The sequence below is a fragment of the Tachysurus fulvidraco genome, chromosome 23, assembly GCF_022655615.1.
Source record: "Tachysurus fulvidraco isolate hzauxx_2018 chromosome 23, HZAU_PFXX_2.0, whole genome shotgun sequence".
Classification (NCBI taxonomy): Eukaryota; Metazoa; Chordata; class Actinopteri; order Siluriformes; family Bagridae; genus Tachysurus; species Tachysurus fulvidraco.
The window spans coordinates 10,317,413-10,337,797 of record NC_062540.1 but is presented as its reverse complement, the minus strand read 5'-3'; the positions used below and the strand labels follow the sequence as shown (position 1 = coordinate 10,337,797).

The 20,385-nt window shown below is 37.6% G+C and overlaps 1 protein-coding gene across 1 annotated transcript; it reads left to right on the top strand.

Annotated features, from left to right (window-relative positions):
- Positions 1-888: 888 nt before the first annotated feature.
- Positions 889-19,439, top strand: tm9sf4 (transmembrane 9 superfamily protein member 4). Its single transcript, XM_027144816.2, has 18 exons — positions 889-1,040; positions 2,661-2,771; positions 4,049-4,148; positions 4,269-4,437; positions 8,360-8,504; positions 11,349-11,472; positions 11,735-11,853; positions 11,933-12,044; positions 13,526-13,596; positions 13,749-13,881; positions 13,984-14,065; positions 14,208-14,283; positions 15,501-15,584; positions 15,682-15,857; positions 16,047-16,110; positions 17,544-17,663; positions 17,943-18,032; positions 18,612-19,439. The coding sequence occupies exons 1-18, from the start codon at positions 1,008-1,010 to the stop codon at positions 18,759-18,761; spliced, it is 1,959 nt and encodes a 652-aa protein (XP_027000617.1). The 5' UTR covers positions 889-1,007; the 3' UTR covers positions 18,762-19,439.
- Positions 19,440-20,385: the final 946 nt, after the last annotated feature.

Genomic DNA, 20,385 nt, shown 5'->3' with positions numbered 1-20,385 from the left:
TAAGAAATCTATATCAAATATGATGTGCAATGTTACATATAGTAGCATGACGTGTAATTAGGTTAACCTTAGTAGCAGAACAGAATGCAATCATTATAAACTGGAAAGTGACTTTTAAGTATTAAAGTATTAAAGCAATATGGAGTTAGCTATAATCAGAATCAGAATTATTCGCCAAGTGTGCACACACACACACACACACACAAGGAATTTGTTGTGGTTAAAGGAGTGTATACATAAACACACACACACACACACACTAGACTAGACTAAAAGGAGAAAAAAAAGATACAAATATAAATTATATACAAAGGTGCAGTTCTTTACACATGCCTAGTAAGTACTGAATATTACAATTGTGTATATAATTCTGTACATTTTTATTACCATAGAAAGTATAAATATATATTACAGCCTCCAGTCTTCTGGTAAGGCCTTTGGAACATGGCTGTGCTCATTCTATCACAAGAGCATAAGTGAGGTTAGGGCAGTGATGTTGTGAAGCCTGGCATGCAGCTGGCATCAGTCTCCAAAGGTGTTCAGTGAGTTTGAGGTCAAGGATCATACTGATGACATCAGTTTGTACACAAGAACACTGTCATTCTAGAACAGCTCCTTAATGCTGGTGAAGGGAAATCTTAAATTCTACATCATACATTCTATACTAATGTCTGCCTCCAACTTGTGAGTTTGGAGGACGCCAATATACGGCTGAGGTTGTCAGGTATCCATCAAAATGCAGATAAACACGCCGGTTTTCAACATAAACTTTCTCTAGCTTTGACATACCACTTGTTAGTAAAATAAACAAAATCAACAGCCAAACGAAATAACATATACTAGCGACTGTGGAGTTCAATGTAGATCATTTATGTTTACACGCTACAACAATGCTAACCAATGCTAAGACGACGTGGAATCTAAAAAAGTAAACAAACGAGCCTCTCGATGCAGCCTTAACCAAACACGTCATAATTTCATACCACAAGTTTCCGGTGAGGTCACGAATGACACGTGTATTCAAGATGGCGGCCGCTATGGTGAGTTGATACGATACCTCCTTGTTTTGAAAAATAATACTCGTCTGTGTGGATTCGGGTGCGTTGTATTTTAGAATAAGCGACTAAGTATACAGTTAAGTTGTTTTTATACGTTTTAAAATACGTGTTTTCTTGGAATCAGACACGGCATTTAGCTCTCTGCTTAGCAAGCTAGATCATTAGCTAGTTAGCTTTCCATTCCTCTAGATTAGCTGGCTAAACCGGATAGTCAATTAATTTGTACAGTGAACCTTGAGAAAGCGTCTTGTCGACGTGTCTAACGAATTTGAGATGTTTTTTTGGAAATGACACACTGTTTAAATAATAATAATTTGCTCATACGGCTGTTGTGACGGGATGCATTTTGAGAGTTAACATTTTTTTGACAGTATTTGGCCATTTGTGTGCGTTTTGACTCCGCTCACTAGTCTAAAGCTGTTTTGGAGGCGATTTAATTCAGACTGAATCAAAATGATTCACAGTGACAAGTGACTCAGGACTCGATAACTTTGTGCTGTGCGCGAGCTTTCTTGTAGAAATAAATCAATAGTTTGCACGAGCACATAAATAATAACAACATTTAAAGATGTTATCGCTGTTATTGTTAAACTGTACACAGCTACCGAGTCGATACTTCTGAGGTATTTGTACAGAATTGAGCAGTCATGGAATAAAATCACAAAATCTATTTAAAACGGAATATAAAACTATTCTGGCTTTTATCACTTTTGCGTAATATCATGTATATGACCCAAGCTAATGATTGATTATGTGTAGCTGTAGATAAATAAGTGGTGCCCCCCTGCCCACTCCCCAGGACTTGTACGACACAAGAACCAGAAACCGGGCTGGAAAAATCACCACTGACCCTTCACACCCTGAACACAACCTCTTTCAGGTTCTCCCTTCTGGCAGGCACTACAGAACTTTGCTTACTGAAACTGCCAGACACAGGAACAGTTTCTTTCCCCAGACCCCTCATCACTCCGATCAACAACTCACCATAATTATATTCCCTGCTTCATACCTATAAGTACTGCATTATCAGGACTGTCAGTCATCACATCATCTGTATATATTACACACACTACTGCTGCTGTATGTTGTACGAAAAGCATAATATATATATAATAATGTATATAATATATACAGCACTCACTGAGTGAGGATTCTTTACAGTCACCAAATATGTCATCTTTACATGTTTTCATTATTCTCTATTTATGTCAAATGCAGTTAATGGCCAGTTAAAGGCAAGAAATCTGAACTTCAACAAGAAATCAGTTTAAAAAAGTTTCAGAAGTCAGATATGCCACTGTATGAATGTTTAATGCTACGTTGTCAGTTTGGAGCTAATCTTGTTCCTCAAAGGTTTTGCAAATGCAGAAATGAATGCAAAATCAAGTGAGTGCAACGGTATCAGACAAGATTTCAGTTCTTCAGTTTTAACTAGAGAGTTTCTTCAAATTTGGGCCAAGACATGTTGTGTGACTTTATCACAAAATACGTTCAACCAAAGCCCTCTCTGATTCATGTTTATAAGAAGAATGCTCTGCTTGATAAAGGAGAGAGAAAAATAATGGGATGCTAATGTGATGTGCCTTTGTGTTTGTTCTGTAGGAGTCGTGGATCATGCTGCTGCTCCTGTCTCTGCTGCCTGTGGTCATGCCGTTCTATGTGCCTGGTGTTGCACCAATTGATTTCCATCAGAATGACAACGTTGAGATCAAGGTGTGCGTGACAGTCTGTTCAGCTTTGTAAAAGGAGCTATACTGTGCTATGCTATAATACACACTGACAATACACAGCTACAAATATGCTTACTTTTAAACTAGGCTGCATTGCATTGTTTGCTAACCTTTGTCCACAGATTAGTCTTTGAAGTACTGTTTGAGCACTGCATAATGTCTTCACTATTTAAATGAGGCGTGTCAGAAAAGCAAATATAAGTAACTATAATAACCATCTTGGACAGTCTATATGAGTTTTCTCGATAGTTTAATCCAACGAACAGAAATATGAATATGAATCTACAGGTTGCTGAAATATTGGTGCGTCCCAAAGCTACATGCTTGTGCTTTATTCTGTGCCATTTTTGTTGTGTATTGTATATAGTGTGTTCACACTGAAAGTTCTGGCAGTGAGAAGTGCACTTCAATAACCTGGATGATTTATTTAACCAAAAAAAAAAATGTAGTATGGAATGTTGGACAACATTTGCAGCTTTGTTTAATAGTAAGACATGGGTGGGGCTACCCGGGCGCTAGGGCTGGGCGGTATGATTGTATATTCCGTTTCCGCTCAATAAAATGTCTAACGTTACAGGTTTTTCTATTCCGTACATACCGTGAAATTTAAATTGGTGGGTGTGGTTAACCTCACTTGTAGCACGCCTGAATCTGAGAAAGATTGAGAAGCGGCACATAAGCGTAGATAAGAAGAAAAACATGGAGAAAGACATGCATGCTGATAAAGAAATCCCACAAACCAATCCCGAGCAGGAGGAGGAACTTGTTGTGAAACGAGGCACGACATCAGTGGTATGGACGTGGTTCGGGTTTACAAAGGCTGACAAAGAGCAGACAAATGTGATTTGCAAACTGTCACACGAATGTATCATTTAGCCATGCTAGCATGAGTAACTTGTTTTATCATATAAAAATGAAGCATGTCAAAGAATACAACGAAAGCCAACAGTAAATAAAATCCAATAAAAAAGCCAATAAAATAAGACGAGAAATCGTATTCTCTATTTTTAAAGTGTTAAAGTGGTATTTAATACATTAAGCACGTTCCTTTTGTTGATTTACCTGAAAAAATATTATTCCGTGATATATATCGCTAGCGTGAAATAAAATAACTTATTCCATTTAGAATTCACTATAATCAGCTTGAGTCAAAGTATGTTTTTCTGCAGAAGTAGTAAAGGTTTTCACACTGCAGATCTTTCCTGTGGCTGCTCCATTGATGTGAAAATGCATGTTGTGTACTTGTTTTGTCATATGTAGGCAGTAAAGCTCACCAGTTCCAGAACTCAGCTACCCTATGAGTACTACTCGCTTCCCTTCTGTCGACCCACAAGCGTTGTGTACAAAGCTGAGAATTTGGGTAAGTTACAGTGGGAAAAAACAAACATGGCTGTGTAAGAAATGAACGTGCTCCGTAGTTCGATTGATGCTAATGAAACTGCCTTTTTTTTTGCCTCTCTCGTTGGTGACTGGTGATCAGGCGAGGTTCTACGCGGCGATCGTATCGTGAACACAGCATACCAGGTGAAGATGAACCAGGACAAGAAGTGCGAGCTGGTGTGTTCAAAACCAGGACAGCCCATTAAACTCAGCGTGACCGACAGCAAGCTGTTCGCTGAGCGCATCCAAGAGGAGTACTATGTTCACCTGTAAGTTACTCTAATATTATTTATTCACCCACTGATCAATAGGGCTTTTACTCAACTGAGAAGACCATAACATTTCCTATACCTTAAAGGTGCAACGGTCAATATTTGTCTCTATAAAAGTGTGTAAAAAATTATGCAGAATTATCAAAAAATTGTTGTAAACCATTTTCTCAATTTAGGTGTTTATCTAAATTCCTAAATTTACCATTCGCTGTACTGTGAAGTTGCCAGTAGGTGTTCCTACTACTGTCTTCCAGAGTATTAACCTTTCTCTGTGGATGGTGCAGCTCGCATTCCAGTTAACAACAAATTACTTTTCTTGCTTCTAAAATGAAACCTGACAGAACAGTGCTTGTATTTAAAATTCGCCACTTTATATGCATCTTATCATATGTGAGATGAATGAGAGGCAGTGAGTGGACGGATCACATTCGCTCTACTGTGTTTGCTCTCGTTGGTACAGTAGTTGTTCTATACCCCTTTTCCACCAAAAAGAACCGGTGCTGGTTCAGAGCTAGCACTGATGCTGGTTCAAAGTTGGTTCCACTGGCGAACCTTCTAAGAACCGGTTTGTCTTTCCATCGGTTAGAGAGCCACCACAGAGCCGAGTCTGACATCACTGTATACGTGTCACGTTACACAGCAACTTTAGCGCAGCAACGGCATACACAAATACATCAACAACGGCGGATGTTGCTTTAATGTTAATGCTCATGGCTTTGTGAACCTACATTGACATCCAAACGTGGCGAATCTAACATGTACATGCAGCTCAATGTAATTTGTATAAACGGAGGTACATAACATTAAGCAAGTACATAACAGCAAGTACATAACATTATTTTATTAACACAGAAAAATGTTAGCCTTAGCATGTAGCTACCTACTGTCATGTGTGATGATAACTGATCATATCGCGGTAAAGTAAAAGTGTATTAAACATTAGTATACTTAAGGTATATTATCAAAGCCGTTAACAGTATCCCTGCCCACAGCCCCTGACACAAGCTGTTCTCAAGTCTAGACCAGCAACGTTTTGGTGCCACTTAAAACCACTTTTCCTGGTTCAGAGCCGGTGCTTTGGCGGTCGAAAAAGATAGAACTGGTTCTAAATTAGAGTCCATACCAAGGGGCACTAGTCGTTCCATACCAAAATAAAGTTAGACTTTTCTCAACTTTGTTACATCACTGGACACGCCCACATATAAACATCTTAGAAGTTGTTGTAAACAGAAGTCATCAGCTTTCATTGGAGATCAGTTATATTGTTGCTGCATGTGTAACTGTAGCATCAGATTAAGAATTATTTACCTGTGGGGAAAAGACTGTTTGGAAAAATGCTTTCTGGTTTAAAATATTTGGCTTGGTCTCTTGTTGATCATTGTACATACAATGATCCCCCATAGCTTTTGCATCCTTCACATCATGGGGAAGTGGTAGCTCAATGGTTAAGGTGAATCCCACAGCCACCAAGCTGCCACCCCTGGACATCTGAGAAAGGCCATTAATCCTCAGTTGCTCAGCTGTACAAATTAGATAAATGTCCATAATAATATATAAATACCATAAATAATGATAATACTTCGCATAAATCATTATAATTTTGCCTGTTTATAGAATCATATCTTGGCTTTCAAGCAGTTGAATGTCTGCACTGGAAAGTGATCCCATGACCACCTTATTCAGCTTCACCAGTTTAACCCTTAGTGACCTTTTCCCCCCACAAACCTTACTTCATGCACTTTTAAGAAGGTCAAAAGTATAGACACATGAACTGATTGTTTTAGGTTTTTCAGTGCGCTCCTCTAAGCAAAACATGACGGGGTCTGCTGTTAAAGGAAAATAATCAATGCAATATAATGTAAAAAACTCACTCCCATATGTGGAAGTTTATGAATGAACAGTTGATAAACAGTTTATAATTGTTACGTACAATGTGGTATGTTTATGGTATACGTTACTTTTTATGTCCACAAGCACCTTTTGTTTTACAGAAAAACTCTTCTGACCATTCATATTTAAGTATTATATTAAAGCTAACTCACTGTAGCTACACACACTAGTCACTCTTGCTTTTAAAGCTGTAACTCCAACCAATTTCCTGAATAAAAAACAAAACCATCATTGCAGTTTTTTATTACTTTGGATCATTTCGAATATTAATGAAAATATTTAAATTGAACATTAATAAAAGTAATCTTTCCTTAAGTGCATGGTGTAGAATTAAGTAGTGGTTTTCTCTAAGGAATCATCTGCTACTAGGGCCATAGTTTTAGAGCTCAGGTGGTGGTGTGAGTTTAGAGGGATGCAGACAAGAAATCTAATTCTAGTTACAAACCGGATGTGCGTGGATGGACATAATTAGTTTCTGATTTAGCTTTTCTAGTTTCCTTTAGGGCTTTTCACACTTGAAACTGTTAACTCGGGGTCAAGTTAAACCCTGGTCCACAAATAATCCTGGTTTGTCACATGAATGTTTCATATTAACACAATAACAATTCATAATAACTTTTGGTTTGCATATTTGTAACCAAATATTTGCACATTTGCAACCACCTTAAATAACAGCTCGTCTCATGCTATCCCATCAGCGAGGATCAATTTCTCCATGTAAAATCCTCCTTAGCAATTTTAAGATTCCTGAGATGTACAGAAGCAGGAAAAAAGTTTACACTACGTTCTTGTGACTGTACAAAGCATGCGATCTGAGCTATGTGCTTTGGAGTAGGGTTTCATAACTCTGTTTAAAATGCAGTTCTAGCGTTGCTTCTGAATTACCCGTGTGATAAGTTCCTCTGGTTGGTTAAAAGCAGGGTTTAGAGCAACAATAGCCTGGGGTTAAGCTCAGTGTGAAAAGCTCTTATAGGTTTCCTTTGTATTGCTGGAGGTGTTGTATAGGACTCAGAACTAATATGCTTCAGTGCAGATTGTCAATTGAAACTACTTCAATGTCCCACACTGTGGAGAAAAAAAAGAATACTTCTAAATTGGAGCTCTAGTCTTTAGTCTAATTTAATATTGTTACACACAATCGCAGAACTGACTGAATCACCTACAGCTTCATGTCTGTACTCTAGCACAAAAAGCTTTGTGAACGCAAAGCCGTTTTTTTCTCCACACTGGGTTTAAACAGAGGTCTTATTGAAGCCTACTGAAATGTGAGCTGAATAGTAGAAAACATTCTAACACGTATAGGGTGAAAAACGCAGAAGCAAGTGAGATAGCACAGCTTATGCTTTATACTGTTAGGCTTTGTTGCAGGAACAAACACAAGAAAGAATGTTAATGTTGTGTTCAGCTCTCGAGAAGTAATAGTTATTTTGTCTGCTGGGCATTTCAGTGGTGAGAATAACATTGCGCTGTATAGATGCTCATGGCAAATAAATAAGATTTTAATGTCTTACTGTGGGTGAGTTCATTCCCATCTGACAGCAAATACAGTATGTCAATCCTGCTATTAATGTGTGCGGTGTCACAACAAAAAAGGTCCCTGGAGGGGCTCAGTGTCTTGCTGCATGAAAGTTGCTGTTTCTATAGATTTGAGTTGCTATTTTTAAAGAAATATTTAGGTTAACCTGCCTGTAGTGGATCAGTGTAGGGAGCACAAGACAGAAAAGTAATATTAGCTAGTTATCCAATGCTGACTAGCCACTGTATAAAAATGTCAATAAGAGTGAAATATCACTAAGAGGTTTCTTTATATTTTGTTTATATATATATATATATATATGTTGAAGCCTTTCTTGTCAGTGGACCTTTGAACTACAATATTTTCATTCTCTGATTTTAAGAATGATATTTTTGCAAAAACATTTATTTTCCAAAGAATATTGAATATCATTCGAACATTTGTATTGCCGGCATTGTAGGTTTTTTCCGTAATTAACCCCGATACTTCTGACCAGCTAATATGTATTAACAGAATTGCAGACAATCTTCCTGTGGCCACCAGGCTGGAGTTTTACCCAAACAGAGAGGCAGGAACTGATGAGGAACAGAAGAAAGACATGGTAAAAGATGTCCAGTTTGAACATGGCTACAGATTGGGCTTCTCTGATAATAACAAGGTAAGTGCTGCCTCTATCCATTAATCTTATTTATTATGTGGTGGTCTGAGAAAACTGTTAGCTATTACTATGACTTAAAAGTCAAATATTTTGAGATTTTGACCGAAATGTATTTTTTAGTATTTTTCTTTCTTTTCTTTCTTTTTTTTTTTTTAAATACACATGTGCGAATAATATACATTTACATGTATGGCATTATGCTCTTATCCAGAGTGATGTACAAAAGTGCTTTAAAGTCTATCAATGAATACATTAATACTGGTTCACTAGGTCACAGACTTAAGCACTATTCGGACGGGACTAGTTTTACGTGGGGACGTGGAGTAATGCAATTTTACCTCAGGATGTCTGTAATATTAATTGGCTAATTCGCACGGGACAAGACATCTCAGTAAAACTAGCAGAAGTGGAAGGGGTAACTCGCTTTACGCACCACAGTAACCTCCTTGTCGTCATGTGTGTATGATGTTGCTTCCTGTTTCAAGCGCCTCCATGCTTGCAAAACACGGCAAAAACTACTTTTATGCAGGAAATGACGGAATTTTACCGTACATATTTACAGCGGGTCTTTTCGGACAGGATTAGTATTACCTGAGAGAATTTTTCCGGACCTTTTTACAGAAGGTAAAAGTCGGCGTAATCTTTACTGACATTGTCCGTAATGATTACCGAGATGGCACATTCGGACAGGACTAAAATCACAGAGAAGCTCTGGTAATAATTACTTTACCCCCACGTCCCCACGTAGAACTAATCCCGTCCTAATAGTGCTTTAGGATACCATCTGCCTAAAAATTCTGTTGGAAGGAATTATAGCATAATTATTATTATTTTTAAATAGATACGTTTACAGCATTTGGCAGACGCTTTTATCCAGAGCGACTTACAAAAGTGCTTGTAAGTCAGTGCTTTTAAGTAAAACAAGCGGTGAAAGTAAGAGCTAGTTTAAGTGTTTCAGGAAGTGACTGGTCTTCACACATCATTTGAAGTGACTCAGCTGCTCTAACACTTTGCATAAGTTCATTCCACCATCTTTGTGCCAGAACAGAAAAGACTCTTGCTGTATACTTTCTACTTAACCTGAGAGCTGGTGGGATATAATATAATATCTGAGTAAACAAACATTATCTCAGATTGCACATGCATGTGCTCTTGTAGAACTTGAGCAACCAGCCTTAACCATATTTCCATTTCTATTTTGTGTTGGATTTCACCCATGGATACGTCAGTCTCACCGAAATGTCTGTTTATTGTCCCACTCTTATTTTTTAATTTGAGACACAACTCATGACAACTGGCATGATGACAGTGACCGGTTTTAAAGAGACGCAGCTGCCCTCTGTGTTTAGTGATGTCTGTTGCAGTGCATGCAAACACTTAATATTTCACAATATACTGTTTCACCGATTTCAACAATATAGTAAACTTGCAGAATTAAACAGTGATTATTTTTCTACCTTTTTACGTTTAAGAGCAAACAGTGATCAGAGAATCATTTGGAGATGAAGCAATACCACAAGTGTATAAATGACCTCAGTGCTCTTTTTATATAAGCAGATGACTTGCTTCAGTGGGACTTGTGATTGTCTGTCTGTAGGCTTTGAAATACATTTAAAGAAAAAAAAACAGTTTAGGAAATCTGGTCATTTTCAAATTTCTTTTTGTGGAGTTTTGTGTTATTTTTATGTATTCTTTTGTGTGTGTGTGTGTGTGTGTGTGTGTGTGTGTGTGTGTGTGTGTGTGTGTGTGTGTGTGTGCGCGCGCACGCTACTAGAATTGAATGAATTGCATGCACAGGACTCTTGTTTTAAATGAATACTGGTGACATGTATGTAAGTACTTTCTATAATAGCAGCACTGTTTGATGCACATGAATTTAAATAAAAAAAGAATAAAAAAAGAGCTGTGGCTGAATGCATAATGGGTTAGTGGGATGTGGTAGCTTAGTGGTTATAGCATTGAACCACAGATCAGAAAATCAAGAGTTTGAATCCGAGGTCCACAAAATCTCTGCTATTCCCTTGAGCAAGGCCCTTAACCCTCAATTGCTCAAATGAGTTGATCTGTACGTCACTCTGGATAAGGGTGTATTTTGAAAAATGATTTCTCTGACCAAAAAGTGCAAATTCCTGGATTAGCTGGTATTTCAAGGTTCAAGGTTCTTTGTCAATGCCACCATATGTGCAGACATACAGAGGAATCGAAATATATATATGAAATCGCATTTCTTTCTCTTCTCAAGTGTTTACATTGGAAATGCAATATAGAGATAATAGCATGAGCAGTTAGTGCAATATAGAAACATCGTATGGGTGCAACAGCAGCAATAAATGGACATATATAAACCGAGTGAATATATCTCGTAAATCTCAGTGAGTAAATGAGAGTGTATTTAAACAACAGGGGAAAAAATGAAGCATCTATTGATCCTGTACATTCAGAGTTGGATTTCCAAATATTTGGTGAGCGTGCAGAAGATAACATATCCTGCTCTGCTTTTCCACTACTAGTAATGACAAGTATTTTCATGAAAGTACTAAGTCATTTCCCCATTGTCGCTCCTAAGTAAGAAATTCCCCCCAAATGCATAAAACAGACAATTTACTAAGTGTTGGTTTTGCTTATCTTTGCAAAATGTGCTGCTTTCCATTAAGGCCAAAACTCAGGGCATTGTAAAACACAAACCTGTTTAACTCGTGTTGTTTCTAGTTAAACTCTTGCTATATCCCAGCTTTTAGATCTTTAGAGTGTCACAGTCATGCTAGTGTACTGTGCGTGTTGTGGTTGTGGTGTTTCTGTGGCCTCTAACCTTTAGTAAATGAACATGTTTTCTGCTTCCTGCAGTACTACTTACACAACCACTTGTCCTTCATTCTGTACTACCACAAAGAGAAGGTTGAGGAGGAAGAGGAGCATAATTTCCGCGTTGTACGCTTTGAGGTGGTGCCACAGAGCATCAAGCTAGAAGGTAACGTCTTCACCCAAACTGTCTAAGAAAAACAGTCGAATGAGCTGCTTTAAAAACAAGAGTGCATAAATGTTCATTTATCTTCTGTCTTTCTCTCTCTTTGTCTGTCTCTCTCTGTCTTCCTCTACCTATTTCCCTCTCTCTCGCTCTCTCTCTCTCTCTCTCTCTCTCTCTCTCTCTCTCTCTCTCTTCCTTTATTGTGTCTACACTCTTTCACTACAACTAAGAAGTGTGTTAAAGCTAAAAAGTAAATCTCTCTTAGACCTGAAGACTGATTCGAATGGTGCGTGTACGTTACCGGAGGCGAGTGGTTCTGCTCCTCAGGAGATTGATCCTTTGAAAGAGAACAGTGTGCTCTTCACCTACTCTGTGCACTGGGAGGTGAGACATCAGCTACCTTTTTTGCACAATGTCCATGTTTCCTGTACTTTCCTAATGTGTGTCTTCTGCTGGTGTGTAGGAGAGTCAGGTGAAATGGGCGTCTCGCTGGGACACATACCTCACCATGAGCGATGTACAGATTCACTGGTTCTCCATTGTAAACTCGGTGGTGGTCGTATTCTTCTTGTCAGGTACAAATACCTTACTTGAAATTGGAATTTTTCTTCAGGTTTCATGTAGACTCTTATTATTATTATTATTATTATTATTATTATTATTATTATTATTATTATTAGGGTTTACATGCACAGGAATTTGTCTTGGTGTGTTGGTGCATAGTAGTAATAACGAAGCCAACCAAGGTTTAAATGAGGTAAATAAAAAGATAAATAGTATAAAATGTGTATAAATATAAAGATTTACAAAAAATTTCTAAGAAATTTAAGGGGAAATAAAAATAGCAACACTAATTGTACATTTATGCAGGATGTGCAAAGTGGCCAGTGCAAGTGTTCCATTAAAAACCACATTGTTCACATCGCAACTGTACATTAGCGCAGGATATACAAAAGCGGACTAGTGGAGTTTGTGGTAGGAAGGTACATTATAACAGTCAGTGTAGTGAGTGTTAATGTAATGCATATGAAGAGTGGGTGGGGTTGTTTGTTAATGTCCAAGGTGGCGAATAAAAGACCATGCTGGGTCCTGGATATCATTGTTGAACCCAGTTGAAGAAACTATTTTTGTGGCGTGGCATTTGACGTTTGTAGATGACTGTTCCTGTTTTTAGAATACATGTCAGAATACTTTCAGAATTTATTCAGAGGATTTAAATTGATTATTTTAACAGATGTCCAGCTAGCCTCTTGTTAAACGTATGTTGACAACAAGACAATTACTGAAAAAGAATATTTGATATCCGATTGTTTTATTTCTATCAACAGCCGGTTGAGATATATACCATTAAAAACAGGTCTATGACTATACAAACAAAAGACAAAAAAAAAACACCACATGGTGAAATGCATGTGGAACTTTTAGAATTAAAGCATACCTGGATTATTCACTGGCATAAAGAAAATAATTTGGGAATAATATTAGAAATTTTGCCATTTCTTAAACCTAGCATATCGTAAAGAGCACGCTGTTGATCAAGCGGTACTGAGCCATCTGAGCAAGTGGAGGGGAATTTTAGACTGTGTGGGAGGTGTGAGGTGTGAGAAGTGTTAAGAAATTAAAGCAGCATTTCACCTCTCTGCTACTGTAAAAAGAAACAGAGAAACGGGTCTCTGATTACTTGTAAGGTTTCATATGTGCACGATCATAGCCACACAGCTATAATCACAACCTAACCCCCCCCCCCACCCCCCCACCCCAAAAAAAATAAAAAATGAAAGGAATAAATCTGCAGACTTGTGCATTTACATTAGACTTCATTTTAAGCGTTTAAATCTAGACTGGCCATTTATTTTATAGGCACTTGGAAACCCAGCAATAGTTGCTTCAGAATCACTTTTGATCGTTCTATTTCTAATGCAGCATATCCACAGGTGCTGCTTACAGAAAGGCTAGCAATAATAAGAGGAATATCATTTTGGAATACCACAAGGCTAGATTTTCTTGTTTACAGCAGCACACGTGTTCATCACTTAATGTGTTTGCATGTTTACAGGCATCCTGAGTATGATAATCATCAGGACCCTGAGAAAAGACATAGCAAACTACAACAGAGAGGATGACATTGTAAGTGAATCATGTCTGCCCCTGTGCTTGTCTTAATATTGGCTTCTCATTTTACATTTACTAATCTTTCTCTCTCTCTCTCTCTCTCTCTCTCTCTCTCTCTCTCTCACACACACACACACACACACACTCACACACACTCTCTCTCTCAGGAGGACACCATGGAAGAATCAGGCTGGAAAAATGTCCATGGAGATGTTTTCCGGCCACCTCAGTATCCCATGATTCTGAGCTCTTTGCTAGGTTCTGGGATTCAGCTCTTTTGTATGATCCTCATCGTCATCTGTGAGTAATACATTCATGAAGATACATGTGAAGCATCATAAAAAGATTTCCAGAGAGAGAAGCCCTACTGAAACTGATGTGTTATGTGTGTGTGTGATAAAGTCGTGGCCATGCTAGGCATGTTGTCTCCATCTAGTCGGGGGGCTCTGATGACCACTGCCTGCTTCCTCTTTATGTTTATGGGGTAAGATGTGTTTGTAACTATGTGTGTGTATGTTTGTCTGCTTGTGTATGTACACACCTGTGCATGAAATAATTCTTTTGAGAATTTAAAGGACTCTCTAGCTGGTTTAATGTGTGTGGGTGTTGTTTTTTGGCTTCTCCAGCGTGTTTGGTGGCTATTTTGCTGGCCGTCTATATCGCACTCTGAAAGGTCACAGATGGAAGAAAGGAGCTTTCTGTGTGAGTAATTCTACTTTAACACAATTTTTAATTGACAAATCGATTAGCAGAAACAAATTTTCCACAGGTTTACCCCTGCTACTGTTAAGATTGTAGGTGAACGTTTGAATCTCGCAACTATTCTACAAATCATATATTTATTCATAAACGGCCATTTGGACACGTGGAAACTAGTGAGCTAGATACATGCGATATTTCGTCATCCTCTCTGGTTACAATTTTTTTTTTTTATTCAACCTTGAAAGAATTCACAGTGTCACATCAGAAATAAATACACTACTTAACTATATTCTATATTCACATCAGCTGGTATACATTATATGAACAAACATTTTGTAAACGCCAGACCAACACACTAGGATGTGTAGGGAGCAGCTGTGGGGGATTTGCTCTTTCAGCCACCAGAGCATTAGTGATATCAGGCACTAATGTCTGGTGGTATATTCTAATTCAGCCCAAAGGTGTTCAGTGGGTTTGAGGTCAGGGGTCTGAAGCATGTAACAACAGGCTACATTTAAACACGGTTAAAAATGGAATCTGTTTTTTTGCCAGACAGTCGGTAGGAAATACAGATCATTTGTTTTCTCTGGTTGTTAACTCTACTGGTTAATCCTGGATATAATAAATTTAAGAAAAAAAAAAAAAAAAAAAACAATTAAGGCTTATTTATACTCGCTGTTAATATACGGCTATAATAACTATTATAGTTGGTGTTTGAATTTTAAAGGCTCCTACCAATAGATCTGTTATTTTTTTCTGGTCTTTTGGATTGTTTAGATTAGTGAATGTAATGTGAGGGGTATCGATGTGCAACACAGTTCATGACAGCAGTCTCACCCACAGCAGAAGGTTTTAAAGTCAAACAGAGCTATAAGTAGAAATAGAGCTGCTTGTCAGTCTTTAGACTCCATTTCATCTAGTGGCCAAAATCTCCCAGATTTACACAAGATATGCTGTCGGGTATGTGAGCAATGCTGATTGCAACACACGTATGCTTAATGAAAGTAAAGTATACTGCAGGGAAAACCCAAACTACTCGTGTTTGCCCTTTCATATTATGGGACTATATTTGATTGTACATCACTTCAAATCTTTATACACAGAAACAAAAGAAGCTGCCTTTAAGCTGATTTTATTTAAATAGCCTGCTGTGGCCTGTTCTGCTTTTTAAGCGACTAGCTAATTTATGTCAGATGTTGTTTTTGTGCTTCCTGTAGACTGCGACCCTGTACCCTGCAGTAGTGTTTGGAATCTGTTTTGTGCTGAACTGTTTTATCTGGGGAGAGCACTCCTCAGGGGCTGTGAGTATATGTTCAAGCTGCCTCTCACACCTCACACTAATTTACACACTCATTTCACAAATGTTAAACAGCCAGTACGTTTGTGCTCCTGTCTCAGGTACCGTTTACCACAATGCTGGCTCTGTTGTGTATGTGGTTCGGTATCTCAATGCCTCTGGTCTATTTGGGCTACTACTTCGGCTTTCGCAAACAGCCCTACGACAACCCTGTGCGCACCAATCAGATCCCACGGCAAGTTCCAGAGCAGCGCTGGTATATGAACAAGTTTGTAGGGTAAGTTTGGCCTTTCTATTCAAAACAAAAATGGCAAGGAATAAGAAATAGAGCTTAGTCATACTTGATAATGAGAGCTGCTTAATGCTAACCTGAATAACATTAAAAAATTATTTTGAATTGCAAAGGGCCCCGAAGCTAGCAAGCTTGATGTTATATCGATGCTATTATCTGTTGTCTTTTATCTAGGATCCTGATGGCTGGCATTCTCCCCTTCGGTGCAATGTTTATTGAGCTCTTCTTCATCTTCAGTGTAAGTCTGGCTTGCATATGCGGATAGGCATCTGCATGCTTTTATGTGAATTTTGCATTTCTATTTCTGTAATATCTTGTAACAGATTTATCTATTTGTCACAGATTTCTTCAGTTCAACAGCTTACCTCATAGTGAAGATTAGGGCTATTCCAGTTTCAGTGTTCGCTTGAATGTCTGCCTCACAGTTTTTCAAAATACCATAATAAAAATCCTACTAAAGCAGACTCGTGTATGTCAGGGGACATGGACTGCCATGTCAATCTTATAGTTCCTCCTTTAATCTTTTAACTCTCTGTTGTAAATACTTTACAATGCTGCCTCTGCTATTGACTGCCAGCTTGTTACTAGCTCTATCATAGAGACCTAGACCTAAAATGCTCAGAAGAACATTTTATCCAACAGGATAACATTATAACAATCTTTTTCAGTACTTTTTTTTTTTATCTACAAGAATGTACAAAGTGACTTCTTTACAAAGAGTGCATAGTCATTTTCTACTTGGTCAGTTGATACCATAAAACTAGGTTGCCCTACAGGTAAAATGTTAAACTAGGCCGAGTGTCTTCATCGTTCACTCGTGTGTTAATACCAGTGACCGTTCAAAATAATTTCAACAGCCATCCATCCATCCATAATTTTGATTCGTAGACTAGTTTTACTCGTAGACAAATTTCAATTCTAAAACGAGATTTTGCCTGTGTTTAAACTAAACCATTCAATAGATTTTGCAGTCGTACTTTTAAAAACAAAGCGAATGTCTTCTCTGTATTTTTGTGATCATAGATTTTTGGATTTGACTGCTCACAAAAACAGGAATACGCGGAGATATCGAAGATAGTCACACACACGCGGTTTAGATTTATGAATGCGTGTTGTTTAACTGTCTTTTTATTATATAGAGTTTTCATCAATCACTTTTTGAGTGAAGTGAACTTCAGTCCAATTTTCTTCGCTTTGCCGTCCCTGTGTGCTATAGACACAACAGAGTACTTCATGTGTGGGGCAGATGAAGTTGGGTCAGCTGTAGTTGCCACACGGTTTACTTAAAATAATGTGCTTCTACTTGTGTTTGTGATGAGTATAATTAATGTACACATTTCTGTATAGCTACACGCTGCACTCATAACATTATTGTACTGTATGTTATGATTTTTACAGCTTATAGAATGTAGTTGTGTGGTTTGAATGGAGTTATTTGGACTTTATTCTTCTCTCACCTTCACAAGTTAAGATCGGAACAACACCTAAGAAAACCAGCTTGTTTTTGGGCTCCACACCTCGTCTAGTTGGTGTGATATAACCTGTATATCAGCAATACAAGACAACTGGCCTTTCAGAATGACATTCAGGAACAATCAACCTTAAGGCTGATTTAGTCTGTCTACGTTGGGTGTCTACTCTACAGTGAGATTTTTTTCTGTTCCCAACCAGGCTATCTGGGAGAACCAGTTTTACTACCTGTTTGGCTTCCTCTTCCTGGTCTTCATCATTTTGGTGGTGTCCTGTTCCCAGATCAGTATCGTCATGGTCTACTTCCAGCTCTGTGCAGAGGTGTGTTATTTGTGTGGTGGGGTGAATTATTATTATTATTATTAATCTTATTATTCTTATTTATAAATGCCTACATAATATTTATAAGTATAAAAATGTAATCTGTTGGATGTGCATTTGGATTATATCAGCATGCTGATTTGCCACAATGTTAGCAATTTAAATACATAACATCACTGATGTATCCAAGTAAAGACGTAATGAGATGTAAATTGTCAGTTGATCTTTTCAGTAGATCTAATGCTTAGATATGTTTCTACCACCCCTTACTTTCACCAGGACTACCGCTGGTGGTGGAGGACCTTCATAGTGTCAGGAGGTTCTGCTTTTTACGTGCTCATCTACGCCATTTTCTACTTTGGGAATAAGGTAAACCCAGTAATCTAATGCTCTTAGACACAGTTTTATGTTTTTCCAACATGTTTTGCATTTCTTCCCTTGGGTGCGATTTTCTGCCTTAATTTGTACTAATAGACCAGTGTTGTGTATACTTCAGAATGTAAAAGAGCCCTCGTCTGTGAGAGATAAACAACAACCAAATAAAACAAAAATACGTATATTCATATATATATTATTTATATGTTTTATGTTTTGTTACGCAGCCAGGTTTATAACAGTGATGTAATTCAATTTAACCCATAGGGAAAATTAGTCTGTCTCTCTCGCTCACTCTCCTTCTCTCTCTTGCACCCTCACTCACACACACACACACACACACACACACACACACACACACACCCTCACTCTCTTTGTGTGTTTAATGTTAATTGCTTAAACAAAACCATATGTTTATTTACAAGACTTCAGTTCTAAAGAAAGTGAAAATAGATTTCTGGTTTGTTGTATTGCACTGGCTCTGATTAACAGAAGAAATAGTAGTGAAATTTGAACCAAATGCTAGAGACTTTGATTGAATTAGATGATTAATTAACATTCCCTCTCTTCCAGCTGGACATTGTGGAGTTCATTCCCTCCTTGCTGTATTTCGGCTACACAGCCCTGATGGTTTTATCCTTCTGGCTCCTGACTGGAACAATCGGCTTTTACGCAGCCTACATGTTCATACGCAAAATATATGCCGCCGTCAAAATCGACTGAGCTGCAGTCCTAGTTCATTTTGTTACCTTTGGTTTGTTTTTGTTTTGTTTTTGTTTTCTTTTCTTTTTTCTTCTTCTTTTTTTTTTTTTTAAACTTCTGGTTTGGCAAGCAAGCACTGAAACAGATGTGAGTGTGTGTTTGTGACCGTTTCTTTAAGCGGGTTGTGTGCAACTCTGCCCCCTGTGGACTGGAAGAGAAAACAGGTGTTTTGTGCACAGAAAAGTCAGCCGATCGATCAGTGGCTCCTCCGCAGAAACAGAGATTTCATCGTTATAAATTCCGGAATTGTCTTCTTTTTTTTTTAATTATTATTATTATTATTTAATTCTGACTTTCTTGTTGCACACATCACATGGGCCAAAGTATGTGATATTTACTTGTCTGTTTTTTCAGGGGGGGGGGTTTGTCATTGGAATAAGGGTGAGACAGTAAAGATTGCTAACATGATTAATAGTGTATCCTTTTACAAACCATAGTCATTTTAAAAATATTCTTAATAATGTCATTTGAACCTGCTCCTAAATACTTGGTTCAAACACTCAACCTTTGTACATACGTGTGTGGGTGTGTGAGAGAAAGAGTAAGTGTGTGTACAGCATGCTGGAGGCAGAAGGAGTGTGAACTGATGCTAAAATATTGTGGCACTGAGAAAATGAGATTAAAATAACAACTTCTTCATACTGGTGTTTTCCCTGTACCATTACGATTATGGGCATATTAACAAGTCCCAGTCAATATTAACTTACTTTTATAAAGAATCTAAACTTTTCTCTTTTTTTAAGTAATCCTAGGCAGCTTCAGAGATATTGGCAAAGTTGGGCAAACAGGTTGTGAATAATTATGTCTAGTTAAATCAGAATGGAAATATGATAGAAACGCTGTATAATCTATAGATAATGTACTAGATTTATCAAACTATAAACACCACAGGTTCACTAGATGCTACTAGAACTTGGACTGTATTATATTTCTGTGGTTTAATAAGACATAATCAATTTTTATTTATTTTTATATTCTATTTTATTTTACAGCTGCATCACATCCTCCACCATCATTATATCATATATTGGGGGGTGAAAATTGCTTATTTTTGTCTCATCTATCCTCAGAACTGTCAAAGTTCCAAGTAATATCTATTATGTTTGTGACAGTTGAATGAAAAGCTTTTCTAGTGGCTTATAGTTACTGCTTCTTCTGGCATCATCTCTGATTTTTATTTTTTTCCCCCCTCCCTATCCTTCTTGACATGTTTGTGAGGTTAAGTACAAGTACAAAATTTAAGTATTTTAAATTTCCCTTATTTCTTAGTCAATAATAATCGCTTATGTTTGTATATATGATGGATTAATGGTTATATATTTTATTTTGTTCATAATTTCAGTGTGAGACGGATAAAGCACACACCTCATTAACATATTTTTTTCCTCTTAAACACATCAATGGTGCCAATAATCCTGAAGCTGTCTGTATTCAGAAAGCACATTCTTCACATAATTGTCTAACTCGACATCTAACAGAAGTGTGTGCTACGGCTAGCGGAAGTGCAGGAAGTCCATTGGGTTCTCAGAGGTAGCAGTTTTTAACACTTTTTAGCACTTTTGTCAGTATATTAATTTTGGTTCTT

Excerpts from the sequence above, each read along its gene's own strand:
- tm9sf4 (XM_027144816.2), top strand. The coding sequence starts at position 1,008 with ATGACACGTGTATTCAAGATGGCGGCCGCTATG. Across the intron at positions 4,149-4,268 it reads GTACAAAGCTGAGAATTTGG|GCGAGGTTCTACGCGGCGAT; the intron begins GTAAGTTACAGT and ends ACTGGTGATCAG. Across the intron at positions 18,033-18,611 it reads TTTTCTACTTTGGGAATAAG|CTGGACATTGTGGAGTTCAT; the intron begins GTAAACCCAGTA and ends CCTCTCTTCCAG.